General features: G+C 35.6%; 1 protein-coding gene across 15 annotated transcripts in view; it reads left to right on the top strand.

The window, feature by feature from the left end:
• The window catches only part of EXOC6 (exocyst complex component 6), a 93,164-nt gene that overhangs the window by 12,047 nt on the left and 57,074 nt on the right, over positions 1 to 24,043 (top strand). For all 15 annotated transcript variants that reach the window (XR_009964978.1, XM_062619409.1, XM_062619411.1 and 12 more), the window contains exons 2-11: positions 7,639 to 7,810; positions 9,093 to 9,140; positions 9,266 to 9,356; positions 10,312 to 10,357; positions 18,730 to 18,934; positions 20,102 to 20,257; positions 20,929 to 20,997; positions 22,666 to 22,749; positions 22,839 to 22,885; positions 23,257 to 23,377. Coding sequence is in view for 14 of the 15 variants with exons in the window: in XM_062619409.1 (XP_062475393.1) it covers positions 7,639 to 7,810; positions 9,093 to 9,140; positions 9,266 to 9,356; positions 10,312 to 10,357; positions 18,730 to 18,934; positions 20,102 to 20,257; positions 20,929 to 20,997; positions 22,666 to 22,749; positions 22,839 to 22,885; positions 23,257 to 23,377 (1,039 nt within the window). In the remaining variant the exon portion in view is untranslated. The remainder of the gene's footprint in view (positions 1 to 7,638; positions 7,811 to 9,092; positions 9,141 to 9,265; positions 9,357 to 10,311; positions 10,358 to 18,729; positions 18,935 to 20,101; positions 20,258 to 20,928; positions 20,998 to 22,665; positions 22,750 to 22,838; positions 22,886 to 23,256; positions 23,378 to 24,043) is intronic.

Consider the following 24,043-nt stretch of genomic DNA (forward strand, 5'->3'; position numbering starts at 1 on the left):
AACAAACTGTACTCGGCCCTTTCCTGCGCATAGAAACAGGATACTATTAGTGAGAACAATTCACAGAAATTGCACATCCAGGAAAACCAGGCAAGCAAAGCATAACAGCTAAATGAAGATTAATAAAATCTTTTCTCAGATTAGGCCTATGTTGAGTTCTGCATTGTTCTGGAAGGTAATGTGATCTTTTAAATACAGCAGTGAGGTGTAACTATGAAAAAGGACGGCAGAACTGCACCCTAGGTAGCGCCTGGCATAGAAAGGCTGTTTAGGTTTTAAGAAATGTGCTTATTACCATAACTCCAGTTGAATTGCAGGAAACACCTGGACAATATTTTATAAAGCCTTTTAGGGTGTATGCAGCAACCTATATGAAATTACTCCATGGAAAAATCCCTACAAAGTTTGGAGTTTGTGTAAACAGAAAATATCTTTGTATATTGTAGGACAAAGGAAGTTTCTGCAGTATTTCCTGTGAAATTGCAGCTTAAATGGAGTTTGTGATATGGTATCATGGTTAGGGATGCCATGGTTATAGTCACAATGACAGGTCTGTTTTATTGGGCAGAATCTTAATTTGCATGGTCAGTGTTGTTAGCTTGCATTGAGCCCACTGAAATTGTTATGCAAATTTGAATTGTAAACATTATTTTATTTCATAACTGTTTGGTGTGTTGTTTTTTTTTTTATCAAATGAGAAATGGAGGGAGAGGACAAACATCTACTGGTCACTTCCTGCAATTTGTTTATGGGAGCTAATTGAGAGCATCTCTAGCCTCAGTACAAAATTGGTTTTGATAGCAAGATATTAATTCTAAAAACATGATTTTCCACAAGTAGTTTCTTCATTTGAGAATTGATTTGTTTATATGTGCTTTGTTTTAAGTATTACTTTGAAAAATGGAATAAAAATTGTATGTCTAAGCTGGTGGTTTTTTGTTTTTTTTTTTTTTTTTTTTTTTTTGTGACTTGGATCAAAATTATCAGTTAAAAATTAACTTTTCCCTCACAATTCTAAATCTGAATCTCTACAAATAAATCTTTTTCTCTTGCATCCTTTGTAGTTCATAAACTGCATGGTCAGCCATATCAAACTTCTTCCATAACAAACTTGTACAACTATTGTGCCAGATACGTGCAATTCTCATCATCATCATGGCATTCATGGAGATGTAACTGATTTGCGCTTACTAAGTGGTTATCAGTAGTCTGAGAGGAATGTGTGTATACAATTTTTAATTGCTTCATATGTCTTGTGTAATCAGGAAATGAAAGACTTTGTGGCAATATAGGCAGGGGTGGGGAACCTGCAATTCGCCTTAGAAATGGGACAAACCAGGATGGTTTGGGGGTGTGTGAAAATGGTGAAAGGTAACAACTCATTAGTGAGGAGCTGCTTTGTCCTGTAAAGAGATCAGTATTTTTCCTTTATTTTCAGACTTTTTTTTTTGTATTTTTTAAATAGCTGACCTGTTTTAAAATCTTTGCTGCTGTAGAGCTTAGTATGAATTATTACTAAGAAGAGACTAAAAATTTACAGTAATGCTCCATAAGCTCAGAGATGTTTCTCCTGAATATGTATTGCAGTGAAAAATCAAACCATTGCCCATTTAAAAAAACAAACATATGCTAAAAAAAAAAAAAAGCCCAAACCCTTCATCAACTAATAGCTTTGTTTTAGAACCCAGAAGGGCTTTGTTATATATTATTCTTTTTCTTTATCTAATAGACCATTTTAGTAATGTTTTTTAATTGACATTTATCACCAACTACCAATTCATGTTATCTTCTGAATCATTATTTTGTTATGAAAATATGCAGCTTTTATTTGTAATAAAATAAACTCTTCAAGTTAATTTTTGTCTGAAGCCTGAGTACCTAAGCAGTTCTGCTTACCGTTCAAAATTGTAGCTACTGCCATAGATAAAAGGGACGAAATTTCTTTAGTTCTTAATCTGGTTAGTCTTGCAATTCCCCCCCCTTTTTTTTTTGTGCAAAACTCCCACCAAGTACATTACAGTGGAAGTTATGTTCAGGTTTCTGATTATTCTAATTTTCTACTGGGGTATTTGCTGCACTCTCAAAATATTTTTAGGCACCTCTCCTTTTACACTTACTAGTCTATATGCACTTCCTTTGCCTACCTTTCCAGTACTCTGATCAATGTAGTAAATTGATTTCTGGGCTCATGTGTTTTTTTTTTTTTTGTGTTTTTTTTTTTTTTTTTTTTTTTTTTTTTTTTTTTTGTTTTTTTTTTGCCTTGTAACATTCCCCCCCCCCCCCCGGGAAATGCTGGTTGTCTTTTAATCCCATTTGCACGCAGACATTTAATGATGCGTATGTATGGAGCTGTCATTACGGAATGGACCAGATGATTTGAGGAATATTGATTTTTTTTTTAATTATTATTAGTATTATTGGTTTTTGAAGGGTCGGGTGGAATTGATGGCAAGTTAGATTTTACCACTCTTGGCTGAATTTTAGCTCTCGGGAGATGAGCCTTTTTACTTAGCGGCTTGTATTTTTGTGTGTAGAATGGTGCCCTCTGGTGCTTCAGCAGATTTTTGCATGTGAACACGAGAATTGTCAGTCAAACCTATGAAATACGTATTTTTCATATTGTGTTTCAGTTTTGAAAATAAAAAAATTAAGGAGGTTCTTTATGGTATTAAAGTAAATTTGTTTTATTTTCTATTGGAAAATGGTTGCATATCTGAAAATTCTCTTTCATTTTTCATTGAGACCTGAATTGAGATCTGTTTATGCTTGTCTTTCTCCCTTCAGCCCAGGTGGAAGAAAAGATCAAGGTGAAAATATCCCTGTTGCAATAAAATTGAACCAGTGACTGAGATATCTTTCTCCTTTAGGTTAAGCTGTCTCTGACTGTTTCAAATTAATTATTTTTCCTCTTTCAAGTGCTTTCTTCACTATCTTGTGTTTACCTAGGCTGATATTAATAGGACTCATATTGTCCAGTTGTTGGGCTGAGTCAGAAAAAAAAAAGTCTCTCTCTATATATACAGAGTCCTGGGAAATATAGATAAGTAACCTTGCTACACATTACCTGAAAAATCCTTCGGCTCTGCTTGTGCTCTTCATGGGTGCCTTGCTTGCCACATCAATTAGGAACGGAAATAGTACCTGCCCTGTCACTAATATGCAGTGGTGATGTCTAACTAGTCACTCAAGTTAATGTTCTCTCATTCCAGATTGAAAATTAAAGTGATATGTTATGTTTGGGTTTGTTTTGTTTGTTTGTTTTGTTGTTTTATTTTTTTTTTGATTGCCAAAACCAAATACAAATGTCTGTCTCCAACATCAGTGATCATCGCCTTTATTTTTTTTCCAGTTTGAAGACTCATACTGAGAAAAAACTTGCTCTTCAAATTTTCATGGTATAAATCAACAACTAGTTGTCTATACGTTCCTATATAGATAGATCACAGGTTGAAAGCAGTCTGTTCATGCCTTTCAGTTTGGCTCAGCTCAGGTTTGTGCTGTATTTCAGACCACCAGCGTCTACTTCAGGAGCCCATAAAGCTGAAGAGGATCCTTAGGGTTCTATATTCAGAAGTGTATGAGTGTAAACAGAAATTGAAAGAACTAAATATTACACACGTAAAATTTCTCTTGATAGCCTAGGCATGTTTGCCTCTTTGTATGACACTTCCCACTGATGTATGTGAAGCAACTTAAAGTGAGACAGATTTTTTAGGGTAAATATATATATAAATGCATGTAATACTCATCTCCTGAAGAAATGCGGCTGGAAGGGTTATCACTTCCTCTCTCTCTTCCCAACAGAATCCTCTGTGTGTGTGTTTGTACATTGTAAAGTTTGTTATTTTTGTCTTGTAATTTAAAAGAATTCGATATGGGATGCCTTCAGGATACTGTGTCTCTCTCCAAGATACTACAGTATGATAGTTTAACACTGAAAAGTGCAGAATTGCTAGGAGCATTGCTTGCAGTGCCATAATCTGTTGAAATGTACACCTTCAGATAATTGTTCAACACTAGCAATTTACTTTATTTAGTAAATAAATAAAATATTTAGTATAGGTAAACTTTGAAATATATGGGTGGAAAATAAGCTTCAGCATCAAAAATAAATCGTAGTCTACTATATGTGGTGTTCTATAATAAGTAAATCAGGTATGCATCACCTCAGTGGTGTTTGCAGTTTTGAGAAAAAGCCCAGTTTCTGTCCTTGGCCTGAGACGGCATGGCTCTCTTGAGTACACTTAAAGGCCAGTGCTTTAGGTCAGACTGCCTTCTGAAGCCTCTGAAATAGCATACCTTAAGGGCACAGAATCTTAAGGAAGTTGGTAAACTTGTTTAATTTATCATCTTAATTCTCATCTATATCAGAGTTGTCATACAAAGTGTGAATTTATTTTGCATAGTGTGATGGTTTATTTGTTTAAAAGTGAGCAGTTCTGTCTCAGGATTTTTTTCACTAGTGTGAAAATCACTAGTGTGAAATCACTAGTGTGATTTGTTATTGCTCCCACAAGATGGAGCTGTCTACATATGAATGTTAAGGAGGTCTGTCAAAATACTGGCTTAGATCACAGATCACCATTTTATTAGTACATTCTCTGCAGAAAACAGTGCAATGTAGAACATAAAATGGTAACTATTATCTTAATAAGGTAGGGTAATATCGTGGTTAAGGCAGCCTGTTGGGATGTACACAGTATTGATTTCTTCTCCCCCCAGTTTTAAACATTTATTCCCTGTGTGATTTTGAATTTAATATTGTGAAAATACCCCTGATAATTATCAGTCTGTATGGTTTTTATTATCATTAAACTGAAGTGTGAGTAGCTTTAGTATTGAGAAAAAATAATAAATACTGTTTTTTTTTTTTATAACAGTGAGTAATGTATTGCCTGTGCTACGTAGTATGTGGGTCTGTAATTTCTGGCTATGTTGTCTGGAATTGTTTGATAACATTTTAAAGTGAAATCTCCTGATCACAAATTATTTCCTTCTGTCAGTATTTAACAGCATGTCTGCCAGTGCTGGCAGATCTGAAATCAATAAAAAGGTATAAAGACAATTATGCTGAACTGCAGCTACTGGATACCCTAAAATCATCAGTCAATGACTAAGTCCAAAAGGGCAATGCATTGCTACCACCAAAGAAAGTTTGGTGATACAAACTCAAGTGTGGAGTTCCTCTTGCACCATCTTTTTACATTCTTGTTCTCATTTGAGGTATATTTGGTCTACTGTGGTTTATTACTGTTTTCGCTTACGGTTTTGTTACACAACTTACAGCAATAGATGGAAGCCTTCTATATTCTTAACTTTGTTATAGTGATACTTCTTTCTTACTTCCCTTTCAGAACATTGGAAGGAGAACTAAACTTGAAGACTCCTTCTACCTTTAAATGAAAGGCTCAAGGAAGCAGTAATTTTTTTCTGGTTTTTACTTTAGTATTCAGTGCAGTATAGCTGGTAAGGCCAGCCCATTCAGAGGAAGCTCATGCGTGCCTGATATCTGTGAATGCACTATCTGATGCCTCTGGTCCTCCTAATCCTTTTATTTCTTCTCGAGGAACTCTGGAGACAGGTGGATGGCGCTCTATGCTCACTCAGTGAGCTGACTATCTGTCCTGCACCCTTCTTTCCTCACAAGCCAGGTTGCTGTTTCTCCCTCCAGCCAGCACCATATTCTGGGTGCAGGTGTTTCCCACTGGCAGGTGTGGGACACTCATGGTCTTCCACCATGGCCCTTTAAACCACAGGAGGAGATATACATTTGTTCCTTCCAGCTTTCATTTCAAAGTGCAGTGTTGAAAGGGGTGAGGGGTATTTTTCCCTTTGTGAACCACTTCATGGGTCAACAATCTTGTGTTCTTCCCCTGTTGCACTTTGGAGGAAAGAGCCTGCCTTTCAGTACCATAGCCTTATTTTCTTATCATAAGCAAAGTGGGGATATTCTAGGTATATTGTATTGAATATATTTTTACCTGAGAAAAATATCTATAGCAAGCAGGCTATGAGGAATTGGCTTTCTTCCTTTGGCATGTATGACAGCTTATTACCTTTCTCATTTCTCTTAACTTCAGTTGCTTCTTTGAGTATATTGTTGAAGGTCAAAAGGAACTCAAGAAGGATGAAGAATCTAGTTACAAGACTCTTTTTCAATCTTTTCCTAATGCTTTTCTTTTTGAAAGATCAAGTTCTTGTCAGACACTCAGCTATAGGTTTGTTGAATGGGTTATGATGACCCCAGATCATAGCAGAACCCAGATGTTTGGTTAGAAAAGAGGATCTTGAAGAATATGGGAACTCATGCTTCTTGAAAAAGACTGGGAGGGAAGTACTTTCTCTCTACAAAGAGTTTTGGAGGCTTTGACTTAACTGTTGCCTGGGTCTTGAACTTAAGACTACTTGTACAAGCAACACTGAGATCACTGGGACTTCAGCTTTTTAGCCTTTCAGTTTTTCCCCTTATGAATTTTTTTTTTTTTTTTTTATAAGCAGCTTCTATTTATGATTTCTGGGGAAAAGTTTATAATTATGAAAGGAAGTTAGAGACTAAAAAAAGTAAAGTTTTTTGATGTCCTGATTCTTTTGAATGCTTGCGGTTTGCAGTATAAACATGTTTGTGCATATATTACTGTATCATCCTTATATTGCCTTTCTCAATCTATCCAAAAAGCTGCTTCAAAAATTACCTTAGTTGTTGTTGCTCTATCAAGTTATTAATCAAATTTTGGAACTGCTTGTGCCTTACCTTTCTTGAAAGATTTTATACCTTTGTTTTCCAGTACAGTTCTCTGTGATACCACTTTTCTTGCTTTCTCTACTAAAGTCTAAAGCTTTTAAGTGCTCCCTGTCTCCTTTGCTCACTCTCATTCTTGAGCATTTTTCCACACAACTTTCTATTTCTGATGCAGCTCAATAAGCTACCTTGGTAATTTCCCCAGAAGTCCTGTTTCTTGCATGAGGTTTATAAGTGTACTATTCAAACAATTAGTAAAATAAACCAAAACATCTGATTTTAGCCATTCCTGAAAGTTAGATCCGCTGAGGTAGCAGCCTTAGGCATGTGTGTGTTGTGGTTTTGCTCTGGGAGATGTTGAACATGGGCAGCTGCAGGCAGGGAGCAGCAGGGATTGCCTTCTGCCAGGAGCCCGGTTGCTGCTGCCATGCTCTGGTCATTCTGGCTGGAAGCATCCAACCCCGATTTAGTTGGGTAACTCTGGTGTTAGGAATACCAGAAAAGCAAATTTGTATGTTTGCAATTCTTTATATTTAGCAAAGAGTGGAATTTGATGGAAAAGCGATCCATGTTATTTGAGGTGGTTGGAGAAACTGATTCTTTTGTACACGTATTTGAGCATTAGGGCATAAATAACAGACCAGTGAGGCTCAGGTCATGCATGATGTAACTGGTTAAGCACCTGGATTAATGCCATAAGGGCTGGGTTCAGTTCTCATTTTTGTGTTATCTCTTTTAATGCTGATTTTGGTGGAGTGGATCACAAACGATGCCACACTAACATCCAGTTTGTGTGCTTTTACTTTCTTTTTAAGAGAGAGATTTCAATAAAGATCCTTGCATGTTAGGTTTAACTGGGAGGGAAAGTAAACATTGATTTTCTTATTTGTATTTAACAGATCTGTATATGATGACCAACCAAATGCACATCAGAGGTTTATGGAAAAACTTGATGCCTGCATACGTAACCATGACAGGGAGATAGAAAAGATGTGCAATTTTCACCATCAGGGCTTTGTGGATGCCATTACAGAACTTCTTAAAGTTAGGGCTGATGCAGAAAAATTAAAGGTAAGAAACTAGTTATTCAGAGTTTCATATATTATTGCCTTTGAAAGAAGAAACTTGACTCTTCTACTGAAGATTAAGAATTTAGTGATTATCACATACACTCTTATGTTTGCAATAATTTTTTAAAGGTGGTATGTTTAGGATTTGTGATTAGAGCTGTGTTGCCTGATCTACTAACTTTACAAAGCTGAATATTCTATTAGGTCTAATTCTGATATCTTATATATATATACATTTTCAGAAAATGTTACTAGAATTATTTTGCCCTTGTTAAAGGCTTTCTCAGAAGATAAAGAACAACAAATGGTAAAACCGATATTTCTTACATAGGTATTTTTCTAATCCTGCATTTAGATGTCAGACCTTAGAAACATTTAAAATCTTGATTAGAAAAATAAAAATGCTGCAATTATGCATGAAGATTATATTTTCTTTACTTTGTAATGAGTAGAAGAGTAAGTGAAGTTAGTAGTTTTCATTAGAAATGAGAACTAAGATTTACTACCAAATCAGAATGCAAAATAGTGAATTATGAGATCCGTCCCTTTTAGCTCTCTTTACACATTTGAGAGCAAAATATGCACACCAGACAGAATGAGCATAGTTCATCAGAGGTTATGATTAGAAGAGCATTATATAAAGGATATTCAGATAACAAGAGACCAAATACAGCGTCAATGAGGTCATTGAGCATCTTTGTTCAGAAATTAATGAGATTTTTAATAAACTAGAATGTGCTTCCTTATTATGATGACCTAATGAGTCACTTACTATGTGGGAAAATCTGAGGTTGAGCTTCGCCTGCACCTGCAGCATTAAAATGTTGCTGTGGTTTGGAGATTTCCACGTTTGATGTTAATCAACCACCCAGTGTTTGCATTCAGCAAAGTATGAATGTTTAATTACCATAAAATGCAATCACCATTTCTTACAGACAATGAATGGCCCATAGAGCTCATTGAGGTTATCAAAAAGGGACCAGTGGTCAATTGGGTCAATGATTTGAATTGTTTGACAGACCTACAGAAACAAGGAAAGTTCAAAAATCCCAAGTAAATTTGAGAAGTTTGCCACAGAATCTGTTAGAAAGAACTGTCATAAGTAATTGAAGTTAAGAAAAGCCCTTTGCGATCAAAAGTTCAAGTTCAAGCTGTAGAGTTAATTTGAATTTGCATTTCTTTGTTCTAAATTTCTCATGAAGCATGATCTGATTACAAGGGTGAGCAGTCACATCAGGGCAATATATGCATATTTGTCTAACAAAGGTGAAATTATTTTTAAGGTCCAAGTTACTGATACCAACCGAAAGCTTCAGGATGCTGGGAAAGAGGTGAGAAAATGGTGCTTCCTATATGGGCATTGTGAATATTTGTAGCAAATTAAATTTATTTGCATAATTTAATTCTTTTTTTTTTGTTTGTTTTTTTGTTTTTTTTTTTACTTTTAATCTCTAAGGTGATAGCCCAAACAGAGGAGATCATCCGATGTAGAGTTCAGCAAAGGAATATTACAACAGTTGTGGAAAAACTGCAGTTGTGTCTTCCAGGTGAATGACCCTTAGTTAAATATTGAATAAATTTACAGCAATCAAAATGGAAAATAATTTTATTTTTTAAGTTATCAATCACTTTTAAGTTTGTTAAACTGGAACATCCAGTTTAACAAAAAACTGAATGGGTTTTAAAAAGATGTCAATGTGCAGGTCCCATGTATTTTTACAATATTTGACATAGAGCAATTATGACACTTTGTGAGAAGAGAGATATAGTCTATATATATAGTCAGACATATATGCAGTGAGACAGATGTAAATGATGCAAACAGTGTAGCCACATACAGCTTTAAATGAAGTAATATTTTTAAGCATTATAAACTATAAATTTGCTGCTTAAGAGGGTGTTTTTTACTGTTTGAATTCTAGGGAAGATACTAATGATTCTACTTCAACTTCTAGCTCTGTGTCATTACAACAGTTCAGGAGTTTTTATACAGAACATAAGGGCTCTAAATGATGTTTTAGAGAGGTAATATTTTATGCCTGCATACAGCTCTATAAGTATTTTATCCTGTTTGTAATATTGGCATAGGACAGATTTGAGATTTTTTTCTTTGTAAAGCCTTGTTGACTTGTTATGAGTACAGTAGGTGGTACTGTTGCCATTTAATGAAGACAGGCATAGACTGGTAATGCAGCTAAGGTTATGGTATGTAGTAAGTAAATTAATATACTTGGTGTATATAGTGTCTACTGTTTTGTTTAATCTTATATCTTTTTCACTAAAGAGCTGCTAAGAATTCAGTTCTTTTGGCTTTCTTAGCTGCATTCTACACTTTTTTTTTTTACTAGTTTAATTGCATTTATATTACAGTAGGAATTAAATAAGGTAAATTTAGGATAGCCTTTTCTATAGTTCATTTTGTCCTTTACTGTATATATTTTCCTCTTTTATTAACTAAAGCCACAGTAAGATACATGGGTTAATCTGCTTGTTTTTATGCAGTGCTGGAAATGTACAGCAAACTAAAAGAACAGATGAATGTAAAAAGGTGAGTGAACTTAGTTCTATGAGTAAAATGTGACATTTGTAAGTGAGCTGATAGAATATTTACTTTTTTGCATTAGTGTTTGCTGTTCTAAGTCCTGTAGCTTGGTTTGTGTAGTCTTCTTTTCATAATACCTTGTCTGTGTTTCAAGAATGTCACTACAAGTGAACAAATGCTATATTAAATATAAAGACTTCTAGGAACTTAGTGATTGCTGTGAAAAATAATGTTTACTTAAGTAAGCATCACATGCAGTGAAATTATGGTTATAAAATGTGAAGTGTATTATTTTTTAATACTTAAAACAGTTTAAGAAGCAAGAATAGTAAAATCCTTAAGGATTAAAGATCTTTCAGAGTGTATTAAAACCTGATTAATCTATCATGCTGTCTTTAAATCAAATTCATAATCCAAGAAAAAAGGACATTCCTCTCCATATACCTTTCTTTAGACCTATCAAGTAGTTCTATGCTAATGTGCATGGGGCTATGAGAATAAACTGCATAAAATGTATTGCTGTTTGGGGTTTTTTGCCTCTGTGACAAATTGACTTCTTGAGAAGTAATTACAACCATAATTAGAAATAAATTTCTAGAATAATGGTTTCTAACTGGTATGTGACTAGTTGTTCTTTCCTCTGTTGTATCTTTACTTCTTGAAGAGCCACTCAGTGCTGCTGTAACCCAAGTATCTCCAGTTCTGTCTCCGTAGCAGCCTGGTTGCCCCTACCCCCTGTAGCTTCCGTCCTGTCCTGCTGGGGCTGCTGCTGCCTCGCACCTCATGCACACCCACCCTGGGAATACCACTGCTGCTATTTTCTTCATCCTGATTTCTACAGCATCATTGCCATGTTTATCTCTGCCTGCTTTTTGTACCATCTCAGTCACACCGATTGCTCTGTGTCTTCCTTTGCTGAATTTATGACCATTGTTGTTGCCTCTTTGTGAACCTGGCACTGCTGCAGTGAGCTCCTGCTAACAAGTCTGTCTGGACCTAACTGCTTCTATTTGGAGCTAGCTGTGCATAGTCGTGTGTCTACAGGGCTATAGTGTAATCTAGATTTACTTTTGGACTGTTTGTCTGGATTTCTGTTGTCTGGATAGGCAACACCTCCTGCATACTGCTGGACATCTGAAAATTCTCAGCGATGGCCACTGTGTATGAGTAAATTGGTTCTAAAGCCTGCATGTAGACCTGTACAAAATGCATCTAATCAAGTGTACACATCATATCAATCAGCACTGCAGCCAATCTGATATATCTTTGACAGTGGTATATGTGCTACGTTGAACGAAGCCTTGGGTGAGATGGTTTAGTGTGAGGTGTCCCTGCCCATGGCAGGGGGGTGTGGAACTAGGTGATCTTAAGGTCCTTTCCAACCCTAATTATTCTATGATTCTATGATTCTGCAGAAATGTGAGAGCTTTAAGAATAACCTAATAGCTGTGGCACTATACTGCCTTTTATTACAATAAAAACTTGTTAGATGTAAACCGGTGTGATAGATCTTACCAGCTTGACTATTACACGCTGTTTCCTCTGAAAACACTGGTTTGTTGCAGTGCTCTCGGAGCAGCTCAGCAGAAATATGTAAACAACCCAGTGCCCTCGCTACTAGTGGTCAGAGAACAGGCTGCAGGATGTGCTGTCCGACTCGCTGCTTCTTTCTGCAGGGTGGTCTGTAGAGTGTGCTACGTTTAGCTTGTTAACAATATGGAAACACTGGGATCAGAGCCTGCATTCTGTTGTTCTCTTGCTCTGTCAGACAATCACCATCCCAGTTTTAGAATTGCAAGGGAAGTTATAGTTCCTAATATTGTACTGGAAAGATCACTTAAGAGAGATAAAATTGCAGATGGCTTTTAGCATTCTGACTCCATGTTCACTGGTGGTTTTGTAGAGTCCACTGATGGTTGATGTGCTTTCTGAGAAATTTTTAATTTAAATGTAAATTTCTATTATTTAAGAGATTCACATCTGATAATTTTCCTGTGGTAGGAGTTACCAGGCAGGAAGTCTTAAAAGTCAAAGGATGATATACTGAGTTGAGGGGTTTGGACATGTCATTGTCATACCATAAAAAGATCTAAGGGAGAGGGGAGATGCCATAGCTTTGATGTACCATACCTTGAAATCACATGGAGAGCAGAAGGTTTAGACTCTGCTGCAGGCTACTGCTCCAGCTCATCTTTCATTAGCTACACTACAGTTACTACTTTCCTGTGACTTACAATTCCCTGTAGTACAGCCTAGAGGTGGCTATCCTGAGGAACTTGCAGGTAATTGAAATGGTAATTTCCTTGTGGCTTAGCAGGCAAGAAATCTAAAGAGTGAGTATATCCTGGCCTTTATCACTATGTGACTGAGCAATAGCAAGGACATCCATGCATCAGTGCAAAGACCTGATTGCTGATGTGTGCAGATACAAGGAATTTCAAAACTAACCTTTCGAAGTTTTGCTGTGAAGCTTTCCTGGAAGACTCAGAGGGAGGAGCATTCACAATCCTTATAGTAACAAAACCATAACGAATGTTTATTTTAGGCAAAAATATTTTTTCTCATAAACATTCACTGGGGTTTGTTAATGCAGCAAAGCTTTCATTGTCTTTTTAAAAAAGATCTCTTTTCTTTTGACTTTGCTTGCAGCCTTTTAGAACACATTTTCATTAATCTGTTGCCTTAACGGTTTTGCTCTGTGAATAAAGCTGGAATTTCTAATGTTTAAAGGAAGGGAAGACAGAAGTGTGGATATTCTGTATTTGAGGGGGACAGTTGTTTTAAGATGAAGATTGGAATTCCATTTCCTTTTCGCTATGATGGACACCTTTTAAGATAATGCCGGATTTGGGCTCTGAAATACATACTGGTTTATGCAGATGGAATGGAGGTTTACTAAGGAGACCAGAAAGCCATCTATTGATAGCAACTTTTGGTCCCTACCAACATGGGCTACATTTGAACTGATGACCTGGAGGTGAAAGGCTCTGTATACTATTTATCTGTCTCCTGAGCCGTGGATAACAGAAGTTGACAAGAACTATAGTTGTGAGAGGAAGTAACCGCAGAAATCTGCTCTAAACAGACACAATTGGCTGGACAGAGTTATGGAAGGTTTAAAGTCTTAGCTGAGGAAGCATGAGGGAGGGGTGTGGTTTCTCTACTGCTCACCAAAACACCTACTGGGGGCTATGCATTTAGACTGGACTATTTCAATCTTTAATTTTTGGTTGGAGATAAGGCTATCACACGTTTTTTAGAGCTCTGTTACCATGGCCTGTGCATTGGAGAAAGTTCCCAGGTGCGTCAAGTGAATGTGGTCTAATTGGGAATTGTTAGAACCAATGTTTTTGCAAGTCTCTTCCACAATAAATATTACCAGAACACCCAAACCCACCATGCAATGAAAATAAAACATCCACCTGCTAAGGTTGTTGCTGAATCTTCTTGAATCTGCTCTGAGAAAGACTCGAGAAAGAGTATGGTGCTTCAGAGGGAGCTTTTTGTCCTGAAAGCCTTGAATTTGTTTTCTGACCTTACTATAAGATTTCTTCTGAACTGTGGGAAAGACAGAGTTGATTAGTTATTTAGGTTACTAAGTCTCACTGAGACAGTCATGCAGCCTTTCCCTCCATGAACCTTCCAAGCATTCAAATAAACCTGAAAACATACAGGATGCAAATAGGAAAATCAGTGATTTTTATAATTTGGTTCCACCTGTCTCTGTATGGAATGATTTCAGAACAGATAAAACCAATGGTGTTTTGGTCTTCTGCATTGTTCTGGAACTATGTCAAAATGAAGCATCAGCTGTAAAACAATACTTCCCAAAGATACCATGACTCTGGCAAAAAACCACATCAAAACATATATTTGATACTGAACTGTCAGCTGCTTGATCTCTTGCCACACTCACAACCCCATTCATTCAGTAACTGCTGTTTTTAAAAATTCCACAGCTCTTGTGTGTTTGTTTGTGTTTTTTTTTTTGTGGGTTTCTTTTTTGTTTTGTTTTGGTTTTGGTTGTTTTGTGGGTTTTTTTTTTTCTTCCACACAGCAGCTCTTTAATCTGATTTTCAGAAATATTGAGCTTTTGACTCACTTTACAGAAATTTCAGAGTTAATAGTGCCTTGTTCTAAGGTCGTGGTGCTTTTGGGTAGCTAATAAACTTGTTATGCTGGGGAAGTTTTAAAAATTACACTTAGAATTGTTAAGGCAACTAGATTTAAAAACAAAATAAATAAATAGTTCTTCCTGCAGTGAAAGATTTTTAACTGCATTTTCAGTATATCATCTTCACCATCTATGAATGTGAATTTCCTGCAGTATTATTGAAAAATTCCAATGAACTCCCTTAAATTTGTTTGGGGTACAGAGTTTTTCAGTATAAAATGGTTTTTATATTTACTCAACAGAAATGTAGTAAGCAGGAGTATACAGCATTTGCCTCTGAGGGAAGCACAAAAGTTGGAGAACACTACTATTTTTTCTCTGTAAATTAAGTTTGTTTCTTTAATTAAAATGAGGATTTTCATTTTATCATCTCTCCTCTTGTTTTTTTCAGCAGGACATTTTGGGACATGACTATGTGTTTCTTTACTCAAAAGGCTTATGTACAAATATGTTATTCTCAGAAAAATTTACAGCCTTTTAGTTAATCTTGCTCCTGTCCTGTGTAGCTTCTTGACTGCTCTAGTTTAAATTGATGGGGCTTTTTAGTAAGTTATGGTATTTCTCTTAATTGCCTCCAAATAACACTCTACTGATAAAAAAACTTGAAAGTTCTCTCTGTCATTTAAAATATAACAATATTTCATGTGCACTAAAGGAACAGTCACTTTCTTTTGCTTTTGGATTTTTTGTGTTGATGTTTCAAATTCTGATTCAGACCTGACTATTACTGGGACTTAGACATTTCATAGAACAACAGCTCAATTTTAGCATAAGATGATTAAAGCACTAATATTAATTTCTGGGGTTTGTTGGTTTTGTCTGGGGGGTGTGGTATGTGTTTTTCTCCTTTAAATATTTTTATTTCCCCCTCCCCGCCTCCAGTCCTGCTTGCTAGTTTTTAAAGTTTCCACTGTTATAGTTTGGAGATGTTAGTAAAATCCATCTATCCATCTTACAGTTTTCTGGTTCTGATGACAAAATAGTTCAGTTCTGGATAGTCTTATCGTGTGACCTCGACTGATGTTTCAAACTTGCGTCTTTAATTTCAAAGCCTACATTGTAAATTTTGCATTGAGACACATATTCTTACAAGATTAGCTCAGAAGAAGTGACAGAGGACTCCTATATTTCTGTGGAGAAATAACACTGAAAATATATTTTTAACTCATTTGTAGTCAAGTGGGCAAATTTCACCTATATAATTGATAGTATATGATAGGAACTGATAATATTATTGTCAAAATCTTCAGCATTGAGTTAAATCTGTGGAATGTTTTTAAAGCATAATATACCAATACATAATTCCATTAAATGATATGCAAAACTTTTTAGTTTAAATCATGACCTGCAGATGACCTTCAAATTAATAAGACCTCAGTGCTTAATCAGAACAGATGTTAAAAGGGCAAGGTCCTGAGATCCATATATATATAATTAGTAAGGGACTCTAGAATGGATTTTAAATGGATTATGTTAATTCTGATCTTAGAGACAGCAGTCAAAAACCTTCCAGATGAACTAACAGTGTTCTGATAAGCTGATCCTTATAATTTAAATAAAACCCTTTTATACTATTTTGATGCTATTATTCTGGGTTTTATTCCCCAGAAGTCTCACCATGTGGCACTCCTGATCATTTGCTATTTAAAAAAACAAAACCCACACAAATAAAACTCCAGACCCCCTCTTATCTCCAACATTCCGGATGCCTTATGTATATTTTATATAAAGCAAGTATATAATAAACAAAAGCTCCTAATTTACACTTGAAAACTCTATTTGCAGTCTCCTGAAAGCAGTTGTGTTCTGGAATAAAAGAGATTTCCCTCCACCTCCACCCGCTTTCCCCCCCATCCTCCAGCTTTGAAATGTCTTTATTGAGAAAATTCAAAAGAATATGTTGATTTCAGAGTGGAACAAAAAGTCACAACTGTAGTATTAATAATTTATTAATTCTTGTCTATGGAAGGGAAGCCAGCAACTTGAATTTTATTTCACTTCGAAAATATTTACTCACCATATCAACAAAGTAATATTCAGAAGCAGAACTGCAAAGGACACTTTTCCAGATTTTCTTGAACATTTGAAGGGACTTTGCTCATATTCAGCTTTTTCCTTTCAGAATAATTTGGTTATTTTCCAGTACTGATTGTGTAGGACTTTCAGGAAGAAAAAGGAACTAAAATTATACCATAAAAAGCTAAATAATGGGCTAAGGATATTACTCTGTATTTGTAAAAAGAAAGGCTTGAAACTATCAGAAAGTTAATTCAGTCTGATCTCAGGTTTTATACTTCATTCAAGACAAGCTAGAAGACATCACTTCTCCTTATTCTGTTCTAATAAGCAAAACTAAATACATTTTTCCAAACGCCACCTGGGCTGAGTGGCTGGTAAGAATGCCACGTAAAGGAAAATTGTGGTCACATCCACAACTAACTGCTGTCCTATTCATGTTTAACCTGTTTCCTGTACCTCTCTTTAAAATGTTGTTGACAGCATTCCTGTACCTCTCTTTAATATGTTGTTGACAGCATTCCTGTACCTCTCTTTAATATGTTGTTGACAGCAAAGATTTGTTGATCATAGTATTTCTGTTTATTGCCTTCTTAGCTTAGCTGTCTTTCTCAGAATTGGCTCACTTTTATTTTGCTTCATCTTTTCAATAACGTAAAAAGTTTCTCAAGCATTATTCCTTAAGAGCCTGTGTGACATTTGAAAATGAAATAGAGAAAGATATTGGCTTCAAGAACAGGCATATAAGAGTTTGATTCAGCTCTGAACCATCTCCATGTGCTGTTCATCTCTCTATAAGAGGAAGCTTAGAAAAACAATTTCCCTCAGTCAAAATTTCTTTCTTTCAGTCTTTCTCTACATCAACTGAAAATATAAAAATTTTGGTTATATGCTACAGGCCTGAAGCTGGTAAATGGTTTTAGCAAGTAAGTCTTGGCCTCACAATCCCTGTAATCTGTGAGAGTACTGAAAGTGAAGACAGGTAAATAACTGTATTTGGTATCTTTCTGATGTCAGAACTGAGTCTTTTTGTTTGTTTGTTTATTGCAGTTAAATTGCTTTTTATGCTTAGTTCTGAGTATTTAAACTCATTGTCCCTTGCATGAAATTTCACGACATAGTTATAGCTGTACAACATCTGTATAGTGTATGGACATGGGAGGTACCATTTCTTGGTGTTTTATTTTTCCCCCCTGTCAGACCGTCTCTTCTGTATTTCTGCTATATATAAGTCTGTAGGCTAACAGAACATGAAAGAATAAAGAAAATTATGGAGTCTTTGTTGTTTTGTTGTTTTTTCTTTAAAAAAAAAAAAAACAAACCCCCAAAAAAACACCAAAAACCAAAAACCTGTTTTTTTTTCAAAAGAAAAAAACCCTGTCCTTAATGCTTGTTCAGAGTAGTCATTTCCTTGGTAGGATATGCTGTATTTTGTCAGAAAAGTAAAGATTCGTGATTTACAGCAAAGTATGCACTGTTGGAAAAAATATTGCGTGAGCTAAGTGTATACATGTCTTTTCCAGCTAAGGATGGTGGAAAGAAGGTGGGTGTAGATGTGTGTTACATGTTCACATGTAATCTGCCTAAAGAAGGCACATGCGTGCAGACACACTTTAGGAAATTTTTCTCATTGTTTGGTGCATGTACTGCAGTGTTGGGTGACTGGCAATTTGTGTTTCAGAAAAAAGAACTAATAAAATATCCAAATAAATTCAAGCTAGAAGGGGAGGAAATTGTTATGACTTTAGTGCCTCTATCTTGCAGGATGCTTCATGTGGTATTAGGACTCAAGGCCTGATTTGGTGGGACCATGAGCAACCTGGTCTAGTGGAAAGTGTCCCTGCCCATGGTACGGGGGTTGGAAATAGATCATCTTTAAGGTCTCTTCCAGCCCAAGCCGTTCTATGTTTCCATAATTCTGTAACTCTATTGATCAGAACAACTAATACCATAGGAACCTACTTAAAATTTTGACTTGACTGAGCCACTCTGACAGTTCAGTGTTTTTTTCCCAAATGAAAGTGTTCTATGAATCACTTATTTTTTTTTATTTTTCTAAGAACATACTGATTTCAATAGATGTATCTTGATCGCATGCCTGTTATTGGTATCCTATATTTGATAAATATTTTATTAAATTTTTTGTAAGAAGCTACATAATTTGATTTTGTAATCAATCTCTTTGTAGATACTATTCCGCTTTAAAAACAATGGAACAGCTAGAAAATCTGTATCTTCCTAGAGTTAGCCAGTACCGGTTTTGCCAGATAATGATAGAAAATCTTCCAAAACTGCGTGAAGAAATAAAAGAAATATCAATGTCAGATCTAAAGGATTTCTTAGAGAGTATTCGAAAGCATTCTGACAGAATTGGGGAAACTGCCATGAAGCAGGTAAGATGATCTAAAAGGATCACTTCAGTTCTATTATCTACTGAAAATATCAGTGTTGATAGTCTTGGGTTAGCCCAAACATTTATCTAAGGATTATCATCATCATCACATACACCTTTGAGTAAAGATGAACTGTGAAATGCTTTACTAACATCTTGGATAACATCTTCTAGACATGAAGTTGTCAATTCTAGCATTCCCTAGCTGACACAGGAAGCAGCAATGTGACACCTCAGTATCATCAAGCTTTCTTTCCAAATTTGTATCTGTGTCCTAGACAAGAAGTAGTTTCCTCCCTGGAAAAGGAAGGAGAAATGCTGTATATCTCAAGTTACAAAAAATAGTGAAATACTTCAAGTAGTCAACTCCTAGACTCAGTAGCTACTACACCAAAACAAAGAGCAGCCTGTCTGGCCAGCTGGCAAAGATGAGAAAGACTAAAAGAAGTGTTGAGATAACTACCTAGTTCTTTCTAAAGTACCACTAATGCAGAGGACTGAGGTGAGAGCCAGGAGAATACTGGGACAGCTGGAGCCCTTGCCTGTTCCATCACAAAATAATGTGCCGCTGGGTGAGCTTTAAAGAAGTTAATGCTTTTTAAATGTATTTGGAGAGCAAGTAAAGTTGGTTTTGTTTTTTTTTTTTTCTGGTAGATTTCAGGTTAGGTTGCCACTTTGTCATCTGAGGTTCTTTGTAAAGAGAAGTATTGATTATTATAAATGAAACTTAATTGCAAGATTATACTATGCTATCTTGTTGCATTTGTTTCAGTAATAGGACAGCATGATGCATTTGGCTTCTGCACTAAGGCTTAACTGAAGACAACAAACAAATAGCTGAAAAATCCATGATAACTACTTCATTGAAATATTGTTTCTCTGCACTTTAGGATCAGGAAAATTACAGATTACTTTTTTATTTTTTCTACTGTTAAAATTGTATTTTGGGGATTAGGGAAAAATTATGCAGAAATATGGTATTGGACTCATTTATCATCCCAAAATGATTAAAGACAAAATAATTGGTGTAGGCTAAGGACATGCATATGTCTTGCAGTTATATTGATGTGTGTTCAGTAGCACTACCTGTTTTTCATGTCATAGCATATACTCATCAGTGATAAAATTTGCATTACATCCCTCTTTATTGGTACTACTCTTAAAACAGGCTCAGCAGCAGAAAACCTTTAATACCTCTCTTCAGAAGCAGAATAATATAAATTATGGTCGGAATATGCATTTAGGTAGAAGCAGAATTCTGGAATCCAAGAATGAAATTACATTGAAGCGAACGTTTGAAGAAGATGATGAACACGAAGAAGAGGTAACTTTATACTGAATCATTATGTCTCATTTGAAGTGAATTTTGTAGGCTTATTGAACAGAATTTGCAGTGTGCTGCCTGTAGATGGTCACCATTAGTCAGGAAGAACCAGAGGACACCTTCAAGTGGCACCAGTCTAGATTAGCATTTTAAGGGGAAAAAATACTGCCAAAATATTAGTTGTATTAATGCTAGCTTTAGCATTATGTCTGGGGACATTCGACTGGATAGAATTTATATTATTAGGGAGTTCAGTTATAATTTACATTACACATTACCTGCCCACTGTAAATGGTATGTGGCCCATTGAATTATTCTGCTGTTGCTAAAGCCAGCATTCCTATGTTGAAGACTTCAGCTTGTGTTAGATCTCTTTCAGCTACCAAATATTTAGTATTCATAAATTGAATAACACAGTGAATATTTAGACCTTTACATCTGGTACTTTGAAAACAGTGAAAAGATTCCGGTCTTATAACACAAAATCTAGTACTGTAGTACAAAGGGAGGGGAGAGTCAAGCAATTAATTTGCAAGCAATTAATTTTGTGATAGAACCTATCTATCTTGGGGTCCTTATTAATTGGACAAGTTCTGTTGGTAATGTATCACATTTTGAGATTGTATGCTTTTTCTGCTTTATTTACTTTTATTTTTCCTTTACTTCTTTAGGTGTTAACTGCCCAAGATCTTGTAGACTTTTCTCCAGTCTATAGGTGTTTGCACATCTACTCTGTTTTGGTATGTATTAAGGTGACCTCAAAAAGATGTTTTACTTTTTGAAGTTGTTCACTTCTGTATTTTTAAATTGTAATAGTTTGCAAGCAAGCATATTGCTTCTAGTAGTAGTAATTCTGGGTGAACCAGCTGAGATGGGTAAAGTATGGATACTCAGGGCATGACTGCATGTTTTATTTTGTATGCCTAATAAGGGACACACAAGATGTTAATTACTCAGTTGTTCTTAAATGTATATGTAAAATATGCATGTCTGCCCGAATAGTGCTATTACTGCTTTTGCAGTTCCCCCAAGTGTTCCGTGTTACCCAAATGTTTGGGGGGATATGATCAATATTACAAAATGTGGGAATATTCAGTCTGAATCTTTTGGAAATTGGAATAGTAGAGCAAAACAGCAAGCAAAAACTGGAGATTGTGACAGGTTGTGTCATATTTTACATCTCCATTTTTGGTGTGGATTTGAGATCAGATACACTTTTTCACTTATGTCAGGACTGAGTAGAGATCTGGCATTAGAATTAGAATTTAGTAATAGCTTTACGCATCTGAAAACTGCATTGACTATTTAGGCTGGAGGTGGATGGTTAGTATGTTTGATCAGTATATGTTAGTAGCACACTGTAAAGTTGTGCTGCAACTGAAAGTGTTCTAGTAAATTTGCATATCAGTTTCAAGTGGTTTTTTTTTTGGTTTTAAGCAAAGACTCTTTCACTTTTAGATTTTGTTAGGTTAGCAGTATTTCTAAATACGATGAAATCGTCATTATAAACTTAAAAACTTTCCTCTTTATATCTTATAAAGGAGTTAGGTAAGTAACAATCTTTGTAATAATTTGATTTGAAGATTTTTTTTATAAGTCCAAGTAATGGAATTCTAAATACCACTGGCCTAATAATAGGCTCATGAAGTTAAAATAAACCTTTCAAAAAATGCTAAGCTGCTTTATTCTGCTTGCATACAAATTACATTGCATTCGTAGGTAGATGAGTCAATGAAATCAACTGATTTCAAATGAACAGATGGTTTCTACTGAATGGTCATCTTAATGAGATGAGTAGGATGTTACATGAATTCCTCACAATGTAATCATTAGGCAGAGAGGGTATTGTATTTTAAGGACCATGATAGGAGAAAAATCCAAATCCATACTTATTATGTTTATCAATTCCAAAGAGAATAAGAAAATATTAAATCTCATGTGTTTTTTTCCTCAGGCAAAACTAATGCGGGCAGTGTTCAGACATATCATATATTCATAAAAATGTTTTGGTGACTTAACTTTACAATACAACTTTACATTTAGTTTCTTCAATAATGCAGAGAAACATTTTAGGAGCCAATGGTTTTCAGTCACAGAGTAACAGGTAATATGCCTGTAATATAAAGACATAAATATTGTTTAAAATGCATAATACTGTCTGACAAAATGTAGCCACATGAGCAAAATTCTCATTTACAGTACATCCTGTAGGCTACTTTAAAAAATAAAAAGGTGATTTCTGCATATTTCATGCACACAAAACTTCACTGATGTCAGCTGGAGGTCCTGTGTGTGGAATAAATGCAAAATATGTGGCTTAGTTTAAGAGAATTCTACCCTTAATTTAAGAAGTGCCTTTTTCATACTGAAACAATGTTCTTGTTTTAACTACTTTTGTCTTCATTTAGGGTGATGGAGAAATATTTGAAAATTACTACAGAAAGCAAAGGAGAAAACAAGCAAGATTAGTTCTGCAACCGCAGTCAAGCATGGTAACCAATACTTTTGGTTTTGCATTGACTTGGGTTGTAGCTGATTATGGTATTTTTATTCCTCAACTTGTTTTCTTTTTCACTGCAAGCATGAAACAGTAGAAGGCTATAGAAGATACTTCAGCCAAATTGTAGGGTAAGTTTTCTAAATGAAGATTTATTTCAGTTTTACTTAATTCACCCCTGTTCTCCTGTGGTCCAAAAACTTTCTTCTGCAAGATTCAATTTCTGCACAGATCGTGTGCGTGGTTGTTGCTGGGACTGAATGGGGAAGAGCACCCAGATCCTGATAGTATAATGCCCCACAAGGACACTCTAGCAGTCTGGGCTCCAGCTGACATGAAATAAACTTTCCATGTTTTGACTTCATGCTGGGCAAAGCAGAACACCAGACCTATCAAAGTGTTACTGCTCAAATGGGGAAGGATTTGACTACATGTGTGAAAGAGCAGAATTTGCTCTAATATTAGAAAGCAACTTAATAATTTAAGCATTATTTTGGTTTAGTTTCTTTGTAGTAGAAGACCACATTTTACATGTAACCCAAGGATTGGTAACAAGAACATATACTGATGAACTCTGGAACATGGCCCTTTCCAAGATCATTGCTGTTCTTAGAACACATTCAGTAAGTGAGAAGTTTTATCAGTGTTGCAGTTTAAATCCTCTTAAGAGTTCTGTATATTTAAAGCTGGAATAGTAACAAAGTGAAAAATTATACCCCTCTCATGTCTTCTTTTCCTTGTGATTAAAAATTGCTCAGATTTGTGAGGGAGCCTGCCAAGCTTTTGTTTTTCCCAACAGTATCAGGCTGTGATCCGCAGCCATGGGTTATTTGCATAATCCTTCACTGATTTACAACTCACTGGGTCTTCCAAACCTTCTCTTAGTCCAGCAGTTTAGAATATGCGGAGTTAATCTGCTGTTATTATTGCAATCCGTCCTCATTAGTCTCAACTGACCTCTTCATTAGATCAGATTGAATAGTTCAGCACTGAAAGCACCACCAGGAAATAGTTCCTAATTATCATTTCAAATGCAGTGTTTCCAAAATAAACTTCACCAGCAAAAAAAACCCTTGGAGCTATCTCCTCAATGCTATAGTAGTAATATGTTTATGTTGAAATAAAGATATTAGAAAAAATCTCTATCAACTGAGTATTTCAGTGCATTCAAAGTGTCTCCTAAAGTTACGTTTATGCCTTAGTTCCAATGATGCTGAATAGCTGCATGCTGTTTCTTATTCCTCTGTGAAAACTGATGTATACCATTGTCACTCTGACTGATAGTAAAT

The sequence above is a fragment of the Pezoporus occidentalis genome, unplaced genomic scaffold, assembly GCF_034315485.1.
Source record: "Pezoporus occidentalis ecotype Australia unplaced genomic scaffold, CSIRO_AGI_Poc_V1 ctg210, whole genome shotgun sequence".
NCBI lineage: Eukaryota > Metazoa > Chordata > Aves > Psittaciformes > Psittacidae > Pezoporus > Pezoporus occidentalis.